The following is a 20,287-nucleotide window of genomic DNA, read 5'->3' as shown; positions in this document are numbered from 1 at the left end:
TCGACATCACTCTCCTCGTGTAGCCGACTCACAGAGGACACGGAGGTCTTTCTCCGGTCGACATCCCTCTCCTCGTGTAGTCGTCTCACAGAGGGCACGGAGGATGTTCTCCGGTCGACATCCCTCTCCTCGTGTAGTCGACTCACAGAGGGCACGGAGGTCATTCTCCGGTCGACATCACTCTCCTCCTGTAGTCGACTCACAGAGGGCACGGAGGACGTTCTCCAGTCGACATCACTCTCCTCGTGTAGCCGACTCACAGAGGGCACGGAGGACTTTCTCTGGTCGACATCACTCTCCTTGTGTAGCCGACTCACAGAGGGCACAGAGGTCTTTCTCTGGTCGACATCCCTCTCCTCGTGTAGTCGTCTCACAGAGGGCACGGAGGTCATTTTCCGGTCGACATCACTCTCCTCGTGTAGCAGACTCACAGAGGGCACGGAGGTCTTTCTCCGGTCGACATCACTCTCCTCCTTTAGTCGACTCACAGAGGGCATGGAGGACGTTCTCCAGTCGACATCACTCTCCTCGTGTTGCCGACTCACAGAGGGCACGGAGGTCTTTCTCCGGTCGACATCCCTCTCCTCGTGTAGCCGACTCACAGAGGGCACGGAGGTCTTTCTCCGGTCGACATCCCTCTCCTCGTGTAGTCGACTCACAGAGGGCACGGAGGTCTTTCTCCGGTCGACATCACTCTCCTCCTGTAGTCAACTCACAGAGGACACGGAGGTCTTTCTCCAGTCGACATCACTCTCCTCGTGTTGCCGACTCACAGAGGGCACGGAGGTCTGTCTCTGGTCGACATTACTCTCCTCCTGTAGTCAACTCACAGAGGACACGGAGGTCTTTCTCCGGTCGACATCCCTCTCCTCGTGTAGTCGTCTCACAGAGGGCACGGAGGATGTTCTCCGGTCGACATCCCTCTCCTCGTGTAGTCGACTCACAGAGGGCACGGAGGTCATTCTCCGGTCGACATCACTCTCCTCCTGTAGTCGACTCACAGAGGGCACGGAGGACGTTCTCCAGTCGACATCACTCTCCTCGTGTAGCCGACTCACAGAGGGCACGGAGGACTTTCTCTGGTCGACATCACTCTCCTTGTGTAGCCGACTCACAGAGGGCACAGAGGTCTTTCTCTGGTCGACATCCCTCTCCTCGTGTAGTCGTCTCACAGAGGGCACGGAGGTCATTTTCCGGTCGACATCACTCTCCTCGTGTAGCAGACTCACAGAGGGCACGGAGGTCTTTCTCCGGTCGACATCACTCTCCTCCTTTAGTCGACTCACAGAGGGCAGGGAGGACGTTCTCCAGTCGACATCACTCTCCTCGTGTTGCCGACTCACAGAGGGCACGGAGGTCTTTCTCCGGTCGACATCCCTCTCCTCGTGTAGCCGACTCACAGAGGGCACGGAGGTCTTTCTCCGGTCGACATCCCTCTCCTCGTGTAGTCGACTCACAGAGGGCACGGAGGTCTTTCTCCGGTCGACATCACTCTCCTCGTGTAGTCGACTCACAGAGGGCACGGAGGTCATTCTCCGGTCGACATCCCTCTCCTCGTGTAGTCGACTCACAGAGGACACGGAAGACTTGGGTCCAAAATAGAGCAGAGGTGGAGAGAAACTAGCCAGTTCACCATCATTAAACCCCATAAAAGGAATACAGACTTACAGCACAGCTCTGCAACAGAAATATAATTCCCGGTTTCTGCTCTGTGAGTAGAATGCAGATGAAAATAATTTCCATGTAGCATTTATATAATAAATATATAATAGTTCATTAGTCCAGGGCGTTTCAAACCTCTCCTCGGGGACCCCCAGCGAACCTGATTTCACTTTTTAACTAAACCATCAAGCCCTTGAATCAGGTGAATCAGGTGAATACGGTGAATCGGGTGAATCAGGTGAATCAGGTGAATACGGTGAATCGGGTGAATCAGGTGAATCAGGTGAATAAGGTGAATCGGGTGAATTGGGTGAATCAGGTGAATCAGGTGAATAGGGTGAATCGGGTGAATCAGGTGAATCAGGTGAATAAGGTGAATCGGGTGAATTGGGTGAATCAGGTGAATCAGGTGAATAAGGTGAATCGGGTGAATTGGGTGAATCAGGTGAATCAGGTGAGCCAGTTCAGGGCTATTGTGAAACGTCTGAGGGTCTCCGAGGAGAGGTTTAATAACCATTGAGTTAGGCAATACAGCAGCACCAGGAGACCAGGGCAGTGAGGACAGCCTTAGGCTATGACATGTTGTGCTTCACCACAGCAACTCATTTGATCTACAGGGTCCTCAACCTGTGACACGGTTGGTTGTGTGAAAATCCTGTTTAATAATAATGTTTTGTCCCAGTGGCAGGCACACCACAAAGGTTCCTATGACTACACAGGGCTGCCACAGTACTATATGGGACAACAGCCATGTATGATTCCCACTGGACTGAATGCATTATAACTTCACAAAGTATATACAGTGCCTTGCGAAAGTATTCGGCCCCCTTGAACTTTGCGACCTTTTGCCACATTTCAGGCTTCAAACATAAAGATATAAAACTGTATTTTTTGTGAAGAATCAACAACAAGTGGGACACTATTTATCATCATTAGTCATTTAGGTCAACATTGGATCATTCAGAGATCCTCCCTGAACTTCTGGAGTGAGTTTGCTGCGCTGAAAGTAAAGGGTCTGAATAATTTTTCACGCCCAATTTTTCAGTTTTTGATTTGTTAAAAAAGTTTGAAATATCCAATAAATGTCGTTCCACTTCATGATTGTGTCTCACTTGTTGTTGATTCTTCACAAAAAAATACAGTTTTATATCTTTATGTTTGAAGCCTGAAATGTGGCAAAAGGTCGCAAAGTTCAAGGGGGCCGAATACTTTCGCAAGGCACTGTATATAGCAACGTTCACTTCACACATATTTCTCCACAAACATATATGGCGAACGAACTGTGGACAGTTCACAGTTCGTCAACAGCAGCACAACCACATGACCTGAAAGTGGAAACTTCTAAATGACAAAGGAAGACGTTTTTGAGGACATACTGCAGCTAGTTCCCAAGTCTGAGGGAGAAAACACACACACACACTAACACACACACACTAACACACACACACACACACACACACACACACACACACACACACACACACACACACACACACACACACACACACCAGAATATTATGTTCTTTTCCTCAGCACTACAGAAATAAATACTTTTCAATTACCATGAATACTACTCTCCACACATAACACCCACATCACAGTACACTGTGTTTGAAGGTGAGAACCAGTATAATAAGCATCAAAGCTTTCCAGATGACTCTCTGCTTGAGTAAGGACAGCATGCCAAGGAGGAGCTTTTGTACTGTACAAGCGGACAGAATTGCGTATGTCTTTGTCCGTGCGTACATGCGTGTGTTGTGGTTGCGGGGGGGGGACTACCCAGCATGCCTTCTGCTCCTACCTGGAGACGACAAGGGGAAGAATGAGCATCTTTAACATCCTCATCAGGAGCTCTCCAGGAAACTGGAAATATTTCACCTCCTACGGAAACACAGAGAGGACACACAGAGCAGAGCAGGACGTTAGTTAGGGTAGAAAGGTACAGTAAGTATACAGTCGGTTGGGTTTCCATTTACCTGAGAAACATCTGGAGCATACCCAAAAACATATTGTTACCTAAAACAATGAACGTGTATAAATGTTGCTTTCTCATATGCCAAGTGAAGGTTGATTGGTTGACGTCAACTATTTCGCTACTAATGTGAATATTTCAACACCATAGTGCCCTCAAAGCTCATCACTAAGCTAAGGACGCTGTAACTAAACACCTCCATCTGCAACTGGATCCTGGACTTTCTGACGGGCCGCCCCAGGTGGTGAGGGTAGGTAGCAACACATCTGCCAAGCTGATCCTCAACAATGGAGCCCCTCAGGGGTGCGTGCTCAGTCCCCTCCTGTACTCCCTGTTCACCCACGACTGTGTGGCCCGGCATGACTCCAACACCATCATTAAGTTTGCAGACGACACAACAGTGGTAGGCCTGATCACCGACAATGACGAGACAGCCTATAGGTAGGAGGTCAGAGACCTGGCTGGGTGGTGCCAGAATAACAACCTCTCCCTCAATGTAACCAAGACTACTGAGATGATTGTGGACTACAGGAAAAGGAGGACCGAGCACACCCCCATTCTCATCGACAGGGCTGTAGTGGAACAGGTTGAGAGCTTCAAGTTCCTGGGTGTCCACATCACCAACAAACTAGAATGGTCCAAACACACCAAAACATTTGTGTAGAGGGCACGACAAAACCTATTCCCCCTCAGGAGACTGAAAAGATTTGGCATGGATCCTCAGATCCTCAAAAGGATCTACAGCTGCACCATCGAGAGCATCCTGACCGGTTGCATCACTTCCTGGTACGGCAACTGCTCGGCCTCCAACCGCAAGGCACTGCAGAGGGTAGTGCGAACGGCCCAGTATATTGCTGGGGCTAAGCTGCCTACCATCCAGGACCCTACACCAGGCGGTGTCAGAGGAAGGCCCTATAGAGGGTAGTGCGTACGGTCCAGTACATCGCTGGGGCTAAACTGCCTACCATCCAGGACCCTACACCAGGCGGTGTCAGAGGAAGGCCCTATAGAGGGTAGTGCGAACGGCCCAGTACATCACTGGGGCTAAACTGCCTACCATCCAGGACCCTACACCAGGCGGTGTCAGAGGAAGGCCCTATAGAGGGTAGTGCGTACAGCCCAGTACATCGCTGGGGCTAAAATGCCTGCCATCCAGGACCCTACACCAGGCGGTGTCAGAGGAAGGCCCTATAGAGGGTAGTGCGAACGGCCCAGTACATCACTGGGGCTAAACTGCCTACCATCCAGGACCCTACACCAGGCGGTGTCAGAGGAAGGCCCTATAGAGGGTAGTGCGTACAGCCCAGTACATCGCTGGGGCTAAACTGCCTGCCATCCAGGACCCTACACCAGGCGGTGTCAGAGGAAGGCCCTATAGAGGGTAGTGCGTACAGCCCAGTACATCGCTGGGGCTAAACTGCCTACCATCCAGGACCCTACACCAGGCGGTGTCAGAGGAAGGCCCTATAGAGGGTAGTGCGAACGGCCCAGTACATCGCTGGGGCTAAACTGCCTACCATCCAGGACCCTACACCAGGCGGTGTCAGAGGAAGGCCCTAAAAGTTGTTCTCAAGAGGGTTTCATTAAATATATTGGTTGGGGTCAATTACCTACATCCACTACACAGGTCACGACCACTAGACATGTTATTTACCAAGAGTACCGGGTAATTGCCATTGCAAAAGAGCCTGTATGGCACCATTCCTGATGAACAGATTGTGGTTTATAATCACATACTATAAGTTACAGCTACGGCTACAGCTAAAGCCTTCAGGTTGATGTCCATTGCAGTAATACACGACTGCAGTACATGTATTAATGGTGCCAAGTCTAACGTTCTTGATACAATGCATGATACATGTTGTCATATAGGTTTCAGCTTCTCGATGTATCAACATGAGCAATGGAATATGCCCTTGATGAAAAGAAACTGACATGAATAGTAACCAGATTGTGTCTGAGATGATACAATAAAGATTGTATAATCTGCATCCCAAATTACACACTATTTCCTATTTATGTGCACTACTTTTGACCACTATCCTATGGGTCTGGGCAAAAGTAATCCACTATGTAGGGAATAGGGTGCCATTTGGGACGGGCCGTGTGTCCAGAGGGTTGTTTCCCTATAGCTCTTCGTAGGTTCTCTATAGATCTTCATAGGTTCTCTATAGATCTTCATAGGTTCTCTATAGATCGTCATAGGTTCTCTATAAATCTTCGTAGGTTCTCTATAGATCGTCATATGTCCCCTATAGCTCTTCAGAGGTTCTCTATAGATCTTCATAGGTTCTCTATAGATCTTCATAGGTTCTCTATAGATCTTCATAGGTTCTCTATAGATCTTCATAGGTTCCCTATAGCTCTTCAGAGGTTCTCTATAGATCTTCATAGGTTCTCTATAGATCTTCATAGGTTCTCTATAGATATTCATAGGTTCTCTATAGCTCTTCAGAGGTTCTCTATAGATCTTCATAGGTTCTCTATAGCTCTTCAGAGGTTCTCTATAGATCTTCATAGGTTCTCTATAGATCTTCATAGGTTCTCTATAGCTCTTCAGAGGTTCTCTATAGATCTTCATAGGTTCTCTATAGATCTTCATAGGTTCCCTATAGATCTTCATAGGTTCTCTATAGATCTTCATAGGTTCTCTATAGATCTTCATAGGTTCTCTATAGCTCTTCAGAGGTTCTCTATAGATCTTCATAGGTTCTCTATAGATCTTCAGAGGTTCTCTATAGATCTTCATTTGTGTACATTGGTACAATAATTATACCCTTGCCATGCAAGTATAGTTGAGTGACCTGAAGAAAATAAAACAGCACTCCTGTGAGAAAAGCTTGTTGGAGAAGAAGACAGGTCTGTTAAGAGCAAAATGTCTGCCTGAGGAGAGAAGAGGTCTCTTAACAGAAGGATGACCCGCTGGGGATTAAACATGTTACGCCATGTGTCTGACTGTTACAAAATAACAATTCTTCATCTCTTTACTTTTAATGTTGATCTGTACTTCTATAGTTCTCCATTTGCAACTCACAGGCAATACAGGCAGTCTTGTGTTTTTGTGTTGGTAAAATGTATCACCTACATGTATATTTGAGGAGGATAGAGAGATAGAGGTATAGTTAGGAAGGAGGAGAGCAGAGGGAGAAGGATAGAAGAGAGAGATAGCGAAGGGGAGGGAGGGAGGGAGGGAGGGAGGGAGGGAGGGAGGGAGGGAGGGAGGGAGGGAGGGAGGGAGGGAGGGAGGGAGGGAGGGAGGGAGGGAGGGAGGGAGGGAGGGAGGGAGGGAGGGAGGGAGGGAGGGAGGGAGGGGGAGGTAGAGCTAGAGAGAGAGAGAGAGAGAGAGAGAGAGAGGGAGGTTGAGCGAGAGAGAGAGGGAGAGAGAGAAAAGAGCGAGAGAGAGAGGGAGAGAGAGAGAAAGAGAGAATGAGAGAGAGACAGAGAGAACGAGGGAGGGTGGGAGAAAGAGAGACAAAGAGAGGGGGAGAGAGGGGGAGAGGGGGATGAGGAAGGGGGGAGAGAGAGGGGGGAGAGAGAAAGGGAAGGGAGAGAGAGAGAGCGAGAGAGGGATGAGAGGGAGAGAGCAAGAGAGAGGGGGAGAGAGAGAGTGAGGGACTGGGAGGAGAGAGAGAGGAGGGAGATGGAGAGGTAGAGCGAGAGAGAGAGAGAGAGAGGGAGAGAGAGCGAGGGAGATGGGGAGGTAGAGCGAGAGAGAGAGAGAGAGACGGAGAGGGAGAGGGGAGGGGAGGGGAGGGGAGGGGAGGGGAGGGGAGGGGGAGGGGAGGGAGAGAGAGAGATCTAGGGAGATGGGAAGGTAGAACTAGAGAGAGAGAGGGGAATAGGAGAGAGAGAGAGAGAGAGAGAGAGAGAGAGAGAGAGAGAGAGAGAGAGAGGAGAGGAGAGGAGAGGAGAGGAGAGGAGAGAGAGAGAGAGAGAGAGAGAGAGAGAGAGAGAGAGAGAGGGGAGGGGGAGGGGAGAGAGAGAGAGGGGAATAGGAGAGAGAGAGAGAGAGAGAGAGAGAGAGAGAGAGAGAGAGAGAGAGAGAGAGAGAATATACATTTGAACACAATAAAACAATAAAACTGCTGAAGAGCTTTAGCTACGGTTTAGTATTAGGAAGGGGGGGTCAGAAAGAGAGGAAGGGGGAGAAAGGCAGGAGGAGAGGGAGAGCTTAGTTTGCCTTTTTTAGATCAGGATCACTGCAGTCAAATGTCAGGCTGATTAGTGTGTGTGTGTGTGTGTGTGTGTGTGTGTGTGTGTGTGTGTGTGTGTGTGTGTGTGTGTGTGTGTGTGTGTGTGTGTGTGTGTGTGTGTGTGTGTGTGTGTGTGTGTGTGTGTGTGTGTGTGTACACGTCTATTGGACTTGCGTGAAAAACACACACACGCACACAAACAGCTGGCATCGGGCCCTGGCATCTGCCGCCACAGGACAAACAGGCTGGCATCGGGCCCTGGCATCTGCCGCCACGGGACAAACAGGCTGGCATGTGGCAAAAACACAGTTATAGCTCCTTAATACAAATGTTAATGAATGAAAAACCCAGTGACATTCTGGGACGTTGATCCTTGATTCTTGATTATTCTTGATTACTAACACCTGATGGTTCCCGTTGTCAAGGGCAATTCCACGATAACGGATGCCAAACAAAAAAACTTTGATTTCAAAGTTTAACGAACCATTCAACTTTATTCACAAGCAGAATTTCCCAAAACTCTGTTAAATATCTGCTCCTAGATGCAGCGGTCTAAAGCACTGCATCTCAGCCCCGAGGCGTCACTATAGAACCTGGTTCGAATCCAGGCTGTATCACATCCGGCCATGATTGGGAGTCCCATCGGGCAACGCACAATTGGCGCCAGCGTCGTACGGGGTTAGGGGTTTTTTCATCAACGAAATTTCATCATGGCTCCCTAATCTGTACTGTACAGAAATGCAATGATATGAATGTCGTTCTCTCTACATGTTGATTCTCATGGGTCCTTTAACATAGAAATGACCTCATGCATCTGTTAGGGGAGTCAAAGGGCGGAGAAGTACTTAGAGTAGCTCAGAGGCTTTTAAAGTATTTTAAGTGGATATCTAGATTTGGGGAGATCAGGACTGAGTACCAAATGGCACCCTATTTCTATATAGTGCACTACTTTTGACTAGAGCCCTATCGGCCCTGGTCAAAAAAAGTGCACTCTATAGTGGATAGGGTGCCATTTGGTACTCAGAGTTCAGTTTGAGCCCGTTGCTGTTAAAGGCATGACATGTCTTTCCAGTCTCTCAAATGAAGCAAATTAATCGGGTTAATCTGGCCAATAAAGGAATCCACAGATTATATTAGATTATCCTGCTGCCATTGACTAGACCAGAGCATTCTGAGTTTGAATTACACAGTGGGTAACATCGGTAAGAAAAGGAAAGAGCTGCAATAAGGGTCAAGCTGGGGAATAACTACCCTTGTTATGGTGCATAGAAACCATTGCTATCGCTCTGTGTGAGAAACAAATACGAGAAATACGGAGCAAACAAACATTCAACTTTTCCTCCCTCGATATGTGTGTGATCCTGTAGACGTTGTACTGTACATTGTCTTACGTCAGGTCGTGTCACTCCTATGCAATGGAGAGGGGGATGCGAAGAGTGGGGGTGGAGGAGTGGGGGTGGGAGAGGGGGATACGAAGAGTGGGATACGAAGACTGGTGGTGGGAGAGTGGGATACGAAGAGTGGGGGTGGAGGAGTGGGGGTGGGAGAGGGGGATACGAAGAGTGGGGTGGAGGAGTGGGGGTGGAGGAGTGGGGGTGGGAGAGGGGGATACGAAGAGTGGGGGTGGAGGAGTGGGGGTGGGAGAGGGGGATACGAAGAGTGGTGGTGGAGGAGTGGGGGTGGAGGAGTGGGGGTGGGAGAGGGGGATACGAAGAGTGGGGGTGGAGGAGTGGGGGTGGGAGAGGGGGATACGAAGAGTGGTGGTGGAGGAGTGGGGGTGGGAGAGGGGGATACGAAGAGTGGGCGTGGAGGAGTGGGGGTGGGAGAGGGGGATACGAAGAGTGGGGGTGGAGGAGTGGGGGTGGGAGAGGGGGATACGAAGAGTGGTGGTGGAAGAGTGGGGGTGGGAGAGGGGGATACGAAGAGTGGTGGTGGAGGAGTGGGGGTGGGAGAGGGGGATACGAAGAGCGGGATACGAAGAGTGGTGGTGGAAGAGTGGGGGTGGGAGAGTGGGGGTGGGAGAGGGGGGGTAGGAGCGGGTGTGGGAGAGAGGGATACAAAGAGTGGGGGTGGGAGAGTGGGGGTGGGAGAGGGGAATACGAAGAGTGGGGTGGGAGAGTGGGGTGGGGTGGGAGAGGGGAATACGAAGAGTGGGGTGGGAGAGTGGAGGTGGGAGAGTGGAGGTGGGAGAGTGGAGGTTGTAGGCAGTGCACTGTGTACCTATCCACTCTTGAAAGGAGTCACTCCTCAACTCCTATTTGCTATACAATTCTGGCTATCCCTCCTGCACTCATGACCATCCCATGTCCTAATCAGCCATTTTCTAACCACTATACCTCACAAGATGTAGGAATAGAGAGAGAGAGAGAGAGCCATGCATTGGCTGAAATAACAGTATGATCTTGCTTACCACTCAAACATTTGCTTTGCTTTTCCTCCATAGTACAGCCTAATCTATGTCAAATAATGCTACTGGATTCCCTACTACGACTGAGATTGTCTGTGTTTGAAGATGATTTGGAACTGTAGAACTGTAGAACTGACCTAGGGGCCTTTGTCAAGGAGACCACAGCCATAACAGAAAGTAGGAAGGAAGTGCACGGCACAGTAACAACAACCAACCACATCCAACTTGGTCAGCCATGGAAACTAAGAAAGGACTGGATATTTCTGAGAGACAATCTAGAGGGGGCTTGTGGTACTGCAGATCTATCTCCACCAGGTCGAGCAGAAACACAGCACATTTGAAAAGGTATGTTTTTAACAAAAATTAATAGACAGAAGAGTAGCTATTGAGGAACTACAGAAAAACACAAACCTTCCCAAAGCACCAGAGAGCCCTCTTACACCATGTTAATTTTTCTATTATTATTCTATTCTGTGCCTGATATAATGTTCTCTCCAGAGTCTCCTCCTCCACTATAATGTTCTCTCCAGAGTCTCCTCCCCCACTATAATGTACTCTCCAGAGTCTCCTCCCCCACTATAATGTACTCTCCAGAGTCTACTCCACCACTATAATGTTCTCTCCAGAGTCTCCTCCCCCACTACAATGTACTCTCCAGAGTCTCCTCCCCCACTATAATGTTCTCTCCAGAGTCTCCTCCCCCACTATAATGTACTCTCCAGAGTCTACTCCACCACTATAATGTTCTCTCCAGAGTCTCCTCCCCCACTACAATGTACTCTCCAGAGTCTCCTCCCCCACTATAATGTTCTCTCCAGAGTCTCCTCCTCCACTATAATGTTCTCTCCAGAGTCTCCTCCCCCACTATAATGTACTCTCCAGAGTCTCCTCCCCCACTATAATGTTCTCTCCAGAGTCTCCTCCCCCACTATAATGTACTCTCCAGAGTCTCCTCCTCCACTATAATGTACTCTCCAGAGTCTCCTCCCCCACTATAATGTACTCTCCAGAGTCTCCTCCCCCACTATAATGTTCTCTCCAGAGTCTCCTCCTCCACTATAATGTTCTCTCCAGAGTCTCCTCCCCCACTATAATGTTCTCTCCAGAGTCTCCTCCCCCACTACAATGTTCTCTCCAGAGTCTCCTCCACCACTATAATGTTCTCTCCAGAGTCTCCTCCCCCACTACAATGTACTCTCCAGAGTCTCCTCCCCCACTATAATGTTCTCTCCAGAGTCTCCTCCCCCACTATAATGTTCTCTCCAGAGTCTCCTCCACCACTATAATGTACTCTCCAGAGTCTCCTCCCCCACTATAATGTTCTCTCCAGAGTCTCCTCCCCCACTATAATGTTCTCTCCAGAGTCTCCTCCTCCACTATAATGTACTCTCCAGAGTCTCCTCCCCCACTATAATGTTCTCTCCAGAGTCTCCTCCCCACTATAATGTTCTCTCCAGAGTCTCCTCCCCCACTATAATGTACTCTCCAGAGTCTCCTCCCCCACTATAATGTACTCTCCAGAGTCTCCTCCCCCACTATAATGTTCTCTCCAGAGTCTCCTCCCCCACTATAATGTTCTCTCCAGAGTCTCCTCCCCCACTATAATGTACTCTCCAGAGTCTCCTCCCCCACTATAATGTTCTCTCCAGAGTCTCCTCCCCCACTATAATGTACTCTCCAGAGTCTCCTCCTCCACTATAATGTACTCTCCAGAGTCTCCTCCCCCACTATAATGTTCTCTCCAGAGTCTCCTCCCCCACTATAATGTACTCTCCAGAGTCTCCTCCCCCACTATAATGTTCTCTCCAGAGTGTCCTCCACCACTATAATGTTCTCTCCAGAGTCTCCTCCCCCACTATAATGTTCTCTCCAGAGTCTCCTCCCCCACTACAATGTACTCTCCAGAGTCTCCTCCCCCACTATAATGTACTCTCCAGAGTCTCCTCCCCCACTATAATGTTCTCTCCAGAGTCTCCTCCCCCACTATAATGTACTCTCCAGAGTCTCCTCCCCCACTATAATGTTCTCTCCTCTCCAGAGTCTCCTCCCCCACTACAATGTACTCTCCAGAGTCTCCTCCCCCACTATAATGTACTCTCCAGAGTCTCCTCCCCCACTATAATGTTCTCTCCAGAGTCTCCTCCCCCACTATAATGTTCTCTCCAGAGTCTCCTCCCCCACTACAATGTACTCTCCAGAGTCTCCTCCCCCACTATAATGTTCTCTCCAGAGTCTCCTCCCCCACTTACTCGACTGCATGTTTTTGGGACTAATGTTTAAAACATTGTGCATTGAAGGAACAGGATGTTCAAAGGAAATCAACAGGAAGGATTTATACAGGACCAGTCAACGTTTGGCAACACCTACTAATTCAAGTTTTTTTTCTTCATTTTTACTATTTTCTACATTGTAGAATAATAGTGAGGACATCAAAACTATGAAATAACACATGGAATCATGTAGTAACTAAAATAGTGTTAAACAAATCGAAATCTATTTTATATTTGAGATTCTTTGAAGTAGCCACCCTTTGCCTTGATGACAGCTTTGCACACTCTTGGCATTCTCTCAACCAGCTTCATGAAGTAGTCACCTGGAATGCATTTTAATTATTAGATGTGCCTTGTTAAAAGTTCATTTGTGGACATTCTTTCATTCTCTATGCATTTGAGCAAGTCAGTTGTGTTCTGAAAATGTAGGGGTGGTACACAGAAGATTTGGTAAAATACCAAGTCCATATTATGGCATATTTTGTAACTTCACAGTATTTCGTCCCTAAGAAACCTTGCTTTTCTAATATGATCCATTACTCTCTGCAGAGAGCCGGTCATCTTCGGACGTATATATGTATTTATATATAATGTATAGCGTCACATATGTAGGGTCTTAATTTGATCATCCTGTTGCAGGACAACTTTTTAACAAGGCTTCTGAAGTTTGTAACTTCGACTTTGAAATTTCTGACTTGATTTTCCTTTATGAAAATTGTATCAAACCTTTCAAAAAGATCCATGAATTATAATTAGCATAATAATTTGCATGTCTTGTTGCTGTAGGATTATTTTCCTGCTGTAGCGAACTGGCTCAAATTAAGATCCTACATCTAATCAAAATCACATGCGCCGAACACATCAGGAATTCACCTTACAGGGAAATGCTTACTTATGAGCCCCTAACCAACAATGCAGTTAAAAAAAATATGGATAAGAAGAAGAAATAAAAGTAACAAGTAATTAAAGAGCAGCAGTAAAAATAACAATAGAGAGACTGTATACAGGGGGTTAGCGGTACAGAGTCAATGTCTGTGGCACCGGTTAGTTGAGGTAATATGTACATGTAGATATAGTTATTAAAGTGACTGTGCATAGATGATGACAACAGAGAGTGGCAGCAGTGTAAAAAAGGGGAGGGGGCAATGCAAATAGTCTAAGTAGCCATTTGATTAGGTGTTCAGGAGTCTTATGGCTTGGGGGAGGAAGCTGTTTAGAAGCCTCTTGAACCTAGACTTGGTGCTCCAGTACCGCTTGCCGAGCGGTAGCAGAGAGAACAGTCTATGACTAGGGTGGCTGGAGTCTTTGACAATTTTTAGGGCCTTCCTCTGACACCGCCTGGTATAGAGGTCCTTGATGGCAGGAAGCATAGCCCCAGTGATGTACTGTGCCGTTCGCACTACCCTCTGTAGTTCCTTGCAGTTGTTGGCCAAGCAGTTGCCATACCAGGCAGTGATGCACCCAGTTGGGATGCTCTCGATGGTGCAGCTGTAGAACCTTCTGAAGATCTGAGGACCCATGCCAAATCTTTTCAGTCCCCTGAGGGGCACGACTGTCTTGGTGTGCTTGGACCATGTTAGTTTGTTGTTGATGTGGAACTTGAAGGAACTTGAAGTTCTCAATCTGCTCCATTGCAGCCTCGTCGATGAGAATGGGGGAGTGCTCTGTCCTCTGTATCAAATTATACATACATTCTTGTTTAATTGCATCAATCATTATAATGACACACAGGTATACAACATAATGAGCCAATTTCTTGTTTCATTACAGCAATTATTGTGATGACACACTGGTACACAATTTCAAAGTTTATTTTCATAACACACAGGACTGATTGAGTGTTGCACACTACATGTGTAACATTAGCACAGCTGATTGTGTACATTGTGTGCAGTAATTATCTTTGTAAAGGGAACTTGAACAGGATGCCCTCAAACTAATTACAGTAATTACAGTATATTCTGTCATGTATCTGATAAACATTGAATGTCGAGCGGGAAACGCTGCCGCCTGCAGCACGTCACCTACAGCGTGGGTACTGGTTAGGTATCCCGACCCGACCCGACCCGAACCCACCACTACTCTGCATCTGCCTTCCTCTCTGTGTCCCCATCAGCACTATACAAATACATTAAAAAAAGAACAAGTAAACAGCCAATAACACCAGTGTGCTGCGTTTTAGCCCATCTATGTGACTGACAGCAAAGCCTCAACAGCCACTAGCAATCGTTACTCTCATCAATTATCAGACCGATGAGAAGTCTGAGACCGATGAGAAGTCTGAGACAGAGGTGAAGTCTGAGACCGATGAGAAGTCTGAGACCGATGAGAAGTCTGAGACCGATGAGAAGTCTGAGACCGATGAGAAGTCTGAGACAGAGGTGAAGTCTGAGACAGAGGTGAAGTCTGAGACCGATGAGAAGTCTGAGACAGAGGTGAAGTCTGAGACCGATGAGAAGTCTGAGACCGATGAGAAGTCTGAGACCGATGAGAAGTCTGAGACCGATGAGAAGTCTGAGACAGAGGTGAAGTCTGAGACCGATGAGAAGTCTGAGACCGATGAGAAGTCTGAGACCGATGAGAAGTCTGAGACAGAGGTGAAGTCTGAGACCGATGAGAAGTCTGAGACCGATGAGAAGTCTGAGACCGATGAGAAGTCTGAGACCGATGAGAAGTCTGAGACAGAGGTGAAGTCTGAGACCGATGAGAAGTCTGAGACAGAGGTGAAGTCTGAGACCGATGAGAAGTCTGAGACAGAGGTGAAGTCTGAGACAGAGGTGAAGTCTGAGACAGATGAGAAGTCTGAGACAGAGGTGAAGTCTGAGACAGAGGTGAAGTCTGAGACAGAGGTGAAGTCTGAGACAGAGGTGAAGTCTGAGACAGAGGTGAAGTCTGAGACAAAGGTGAAGTCTGAGACAGATGAGAAGTCTGAGACAGAGGTGAAGTCTGAGACAGAGGTGAAGTCTGAGACCGATGAGAAGTCTGAGACAGAGGTGAAGTCTGAGACCGATGAGAAGTCTGAGACAGAGGTGAAGTCTGAGACCGATGAGAAGTCTGAGACCGATGAGAAGTCTGAGACAGAGGTGAAGTCTGAGACCGATGAGAAGTCTGAGACCGATGAGAAGTCTGAGACAGAGGTGAAGTCTGAGACCGATGAGAAGTCTGAGACCGATGAGAAGTCTGAGACAGAGTTGAAGTCTGAGACCGATGAGAAGTCTGAGACAGAGGTGAAGTCTGAGACCGATGAGAAGTCTGAGACAGAGGTGAAGTCTGAGACCGATGAGAAGTCTGAGACAGAGGTGAAGTCTGAGACCGATGAGAAGTCTGAAACAGAGGTGAAGTCTGAGACCGATGAGAAGTCTGAGACCGATGAGAAGTCTGAGACAGAGGTGAAGTCTGAGACAGAGGTGAAGTCTGAGACCGATGAGAAGTCTGAGACCGATGAGAAGTCTGAGACCGATGAGAAGTCTGAGACAGAGGTGAAGTCTGAGACCGATGAGAAGTCTGAGACAGAGGTGAAGTCTGAGACCGATGAGAAGTCTGAGACCGATGAGAAGTCTGAGACCGATGAGAAGTCTGAGACAGAGGTGAAGTCTGAGACAGAGGTGAAGTCTGAGACCGATGAGAAGTCTGAGACAGAGGTGAAGTCTGAGACCGATGAGAAGTCTGAGACCGATGAGAAGTCGCCTGTTTTGTTCACAGACAGGACAAGTGAAGCCAAACAAATCTACAGGGACGCGATCCGGGATCCAGGATCCGTTGGCATTACCCAACAGCATGAATCACCACATGAGTTGAAGTGTCTGGAAGTGCTAGAATTTGTATATAATTTTTGGGCTGAGCAACCCAGCTATTTTGTAAACAGAAACAGTGTCTCTTTCCGTAAGTCAGTCTGAGCAGTGTCATCCTAGAGACAGAGCCGTGAAGCACTGTAGCATCAGGTCTAGCCGCTAAACTACAGCAGCCATTGGTACTGCAACATTACTGAGCTTGTCTGTACAGCAACAGCTTATAGAGCTTATAGGTCCCACTCTTTCTCTACCCACCTCAGTTCTCAAACACGTACTGTAACACTCACAGACCTAGCTGCAACACAAAACGTTCAAAACACGTACTGTAACACTCACAGACCTAGCTGCAACACAAAACGTTCAAAACACGTACTGTAACACTCACAGACCTAGCTGCAACACAAAACGTTCAAAACACGTACTGTAACACTCACAGACCTAGCTGCAACACAAAACGTTCAAAACACGTACTGTAACACTCACAGACCTAGCTGCAACACAAAACGTTCAAAACACGTACTGTAACACTCACAGACCTAGCTGCAACACAAAACGTTCAAAACACGTACTGTAACACTCACAGACCTAGCTGCAACACAAAACGTTCAAAACACGTACTGTAACACTCACAGACCTAGCTGCAACACAAAACGTTCAAAACACGTACTGTAACACTCACAGACCTAGCTGCAACACAAAACGTTCAAAACACGTACTGTAACACTCACAGACCTAGCTGCAACACAAAACGTTCAAAACACGTACTGTAACACTCACAGACCTAGCTGCAACACAAAACGTTCAAAACACGTACTGTAACACTCACAGACATAGCTGCAACACAAAACGTTCAAAACACGTACTGTAACACTCACAGACCTAGCTGCAACACAAAACGTTCAAAACACGTACTGTAACACTCACAGACCTAGCTGCAACACAAAACGTTCAAAACACGTACTGTAACACTCACAGACCTAGCTGCAACACAAAACGTTCAAAACACGTACTGTAACACTCACAGACCTAGCTGCAACACAAAACGTTCAAAACACGTACTGTAACACTCACAGACCTAGCTGCAACACAAAACGTTCAAAACACGTACTGTAACACTCACAGACCTAGCTGCAACACAAAACGTTCAAAACACGTACTGTAACACTCACAGACCTAGCTGCAACACAAAACGTTCAAAACACGTACTGTAACACTCACAGACATAGCTGCAACACAAAACGTTCAAAACACGTACTGTAACACTCACAGACCTAGCTGCAACACAAAACGTTCAAAACACGTACTGTAACACTCACAGACCTAGCTGCAACACAAAACGTTCAAAACACGTACTGTAACACTCACAGACCTAGCTGCAACACAAAACGTTCAAAACACGTACTGTAACACTCACAGACATAGCTGCAACACAAAACGTTCAAAACACGTACTGTAACACTCACAGACCTAGCTGCAACACAAAACGTTCAAAACACGTACTGTAACACTCACAGACCTAGCTGCAACACAAAACGTTCAAAACACGTACTGTAACACTCACAGACCTAGCTGCAACACAAAAACGTTCAAAACACGTACTGTAACACTCACAGACCTAGCTGCAACACAAAACGTTCAAAACACGTACTGTAACACTCACAGACCTAGCTGCAACACAAAACGTTCAAAACACGTACTGTAACACTCACAGACCTAGCTGCAACACAAAACGTTCAAAACACGTACTGTAACACTCACAGACCTAGCTGCAACACAAAACTTTCAAAACACGTACTGTAACACTCACAGACCTAGCTGCAACACAAAACGTTCAAAACACGTACTGTAACACTCACAGACCTAGCTGCAACACAAAACGTTCAAAACACGTACTGTAACACTCACAGACCTAGCTGCAACACAAAACGTTCAAAACACGTACTGTAACACTCACAGACCTAGCTGCAACACAAAACGTTCAAAACACGTACTGTAACACTCACAGACCTAGCTGCAACACAAAACGTTCAAAACACGTACTGTAACACTCACAGACATAGCTGCAACACAAAACGTTCAAAACACGTACTGTAACACTCACAGACCTAGCTGCAACACAAAACGTTCAAAACACGTACTGTAACACTCACAGACCTAGCTGCAACACAAAACGTTCAAAACACGTACTGTAACACTCACAGACCTAGCTGCAACACAAAACGTTCTAGCTGCAACACAAAACATTCAAAAGACGTACTGTAACACTCACAGACCGAGCTGCAACACAAAACGTTCTAGCTGCAACACAAAACGTTCAAAAGACGTACTGTAACACTCACAGACCGAGCTGCAACACAAAACGTTATAGCTGCAACACAAAACGTTCAAAAGACGTTCAAAAGACGTCATTCAAACAATTTTGCTCACCCTTCAATCACACAGGTGAAATAAGGTTGGTATTGTCACTTGCTAGGACAACAATGTGGGTTATAGGTGTGTGGTGTGTTTTGGGGTATTTTTTTGGAGGACACTGAGGGGTGTTTTTCAGGGCTAGGGGGACAGAGGGACCAGTGGACAGGTAGGACCAACAGGGGACAGAGGGACCAGTGGACAGGGAGGACCAACAGGGGACAGAGGGACCAGTGGACAGGGAGGACCAACAGGGGACAGAGGGACCAGTGTACAGGGAGGGCCAACAGGGGACAGAGGGACTAGTGGACAGGGAGGACCAACAGAGGACAGAGGGACCAGTGGACAGGTAGGGCCAACAGGGGACAGAGGGAGGGTGGGGCAGAGGAACAGGGTCCTTTAGGGAGGGTGGGGCGAAGGAACAGGTCCTTTAGGGACGGTGGGGCGAGGGAACAGGGTCCTTTAGGGAGGGTGGGGCGAAGGAACAGGTCCTTTAGGGAGGGTGGGGCGAAGGAACAGGTCCTTTAGGGACGGTGGGGCGAGGGAACAGGTCCTTTAGGGAAGGTGGGGCGAGGGAACAGGTCCTTTAGGGAGGGTGGGGCGAGGGAACAGGGTCCTTTAGGGATGGTTGGGCGAGGGAACAGGGTCCTTTAGGGAGGGTGGGGCAAAGGAACAGGGTCCTTTAGGGAGGGTGGGGCGAGGGAACAGGTCCTTTAGGGAGGGTGGGGCGAAGGAACAGGTCCTTTAGAGACGGTGGGGCGAAGGAACAGGTCCTTTAGGGAGGGTGGGGCGAGGGAACAGGTCCTTTAGGGAGGGTGGGGCGAGGGAACAGGTCCTTTAGGGAATGTAGGGCGAGGGAACAGGTCCTTTAGGGACGGTGGGGTGAGGGAACAGGTCCTTTAGGGAAGGTAGGGATAACTTTTGAAGGGAGGGTTTTGATTGGGGGAGGGAACAGGACAACCTGCAGGTGTTTGTTTGACACTGACCTGGTCTGATAGCTGCTTGCCTCGCAGGTGGAACCCCATCATGCAGCCAATGACAACGGCCAACACAGACAGGATGAGGAGCCCGTTCTGCGCACACACATTCTTTACCCGACCCCAAACCTCCGTAAAGTTCACCGCCATCCTTACTCCCACGTAAAGTCCTCCACAGTCCCTGGCCGGTCACTCACTCCACCAGAATCCCTGGCTGGTCACTCACTCCACCAGAATCCCTGGCTGGTCACTCACTCCACCAGAGTCCCTGGCTGGTCACTTCCCTCAGCCATAAAGAGCAAGGTCTATATGGGACACGCGACAGACCGGACGGTAGGAGACGGAAAGATAGAAGACGGGGAGGAGATATGGAAACAGAGAGCCTTGGAGAGAAGGGAGGGACTGAAGAATGAAAGTGAGAAAAAAGACTGAATCGGGGAAGAGATGGATTGAGAGAAAAGGGAGTAGGTGGAGGAAGTGGAGGTTGGCCAAAACAAAGGGCAGAAGGCAGTCGTTGTCCTCCTCGGATAAAGCACTTTAGGGGTTTCTGCGATGAAGCTCTCTCTATCATTCCACACAGGACTAAGAGCACCACACTTTCCAGGC

The 20,287-nt window shown here is 48.1% G+C and overlaps 1 protein-coding gene across 1 annotated transcript in view; it reads right to left on the bottom strand.

Annotated features, from left to right (window-relative positions):
• The window catches only part of slc1a7a (solute carrier family 1 member 7a), a 77,275-nt gene extending 57,434 nt beyond the window's left edge, over nt 1–19,841 (bottom strand). Inside the window, 2 exon segments of the mRNA XM_064930255.1 lie at nt 3,464–3,543; nt 19,691–19,841. Coding sequence (XP_064786327.1) covers nt 3,464–3,543; nt 19,691–19,831 — 221 coding nt within the window. The 5' untranslated portion in view covers nt 19,832–19,841.
• Nucleotides 19,842–20,287: the final 446 nt, after the last annotated feature.

Source organism: Oncorhynchus masou, chromosome 3, assembly GCF_036934945.1.
Source record: "Oncorhynchus masou masou isolate Uvic2021 chromosome 3, UVic_Omas_1.1, whole genome shotgun sequence".
NCBI lineage: Eukaryota > Metazoa > Chordata > Actinopteri > Salmoniformes > Salmonidae > Oncorhynchus > Oncorhynchus masou.
The sequence above is the reverse complement of the archived record's forward strand: the minus strand, read 5'-3'. Positions and strand labels throughout refer to the sequence as shown.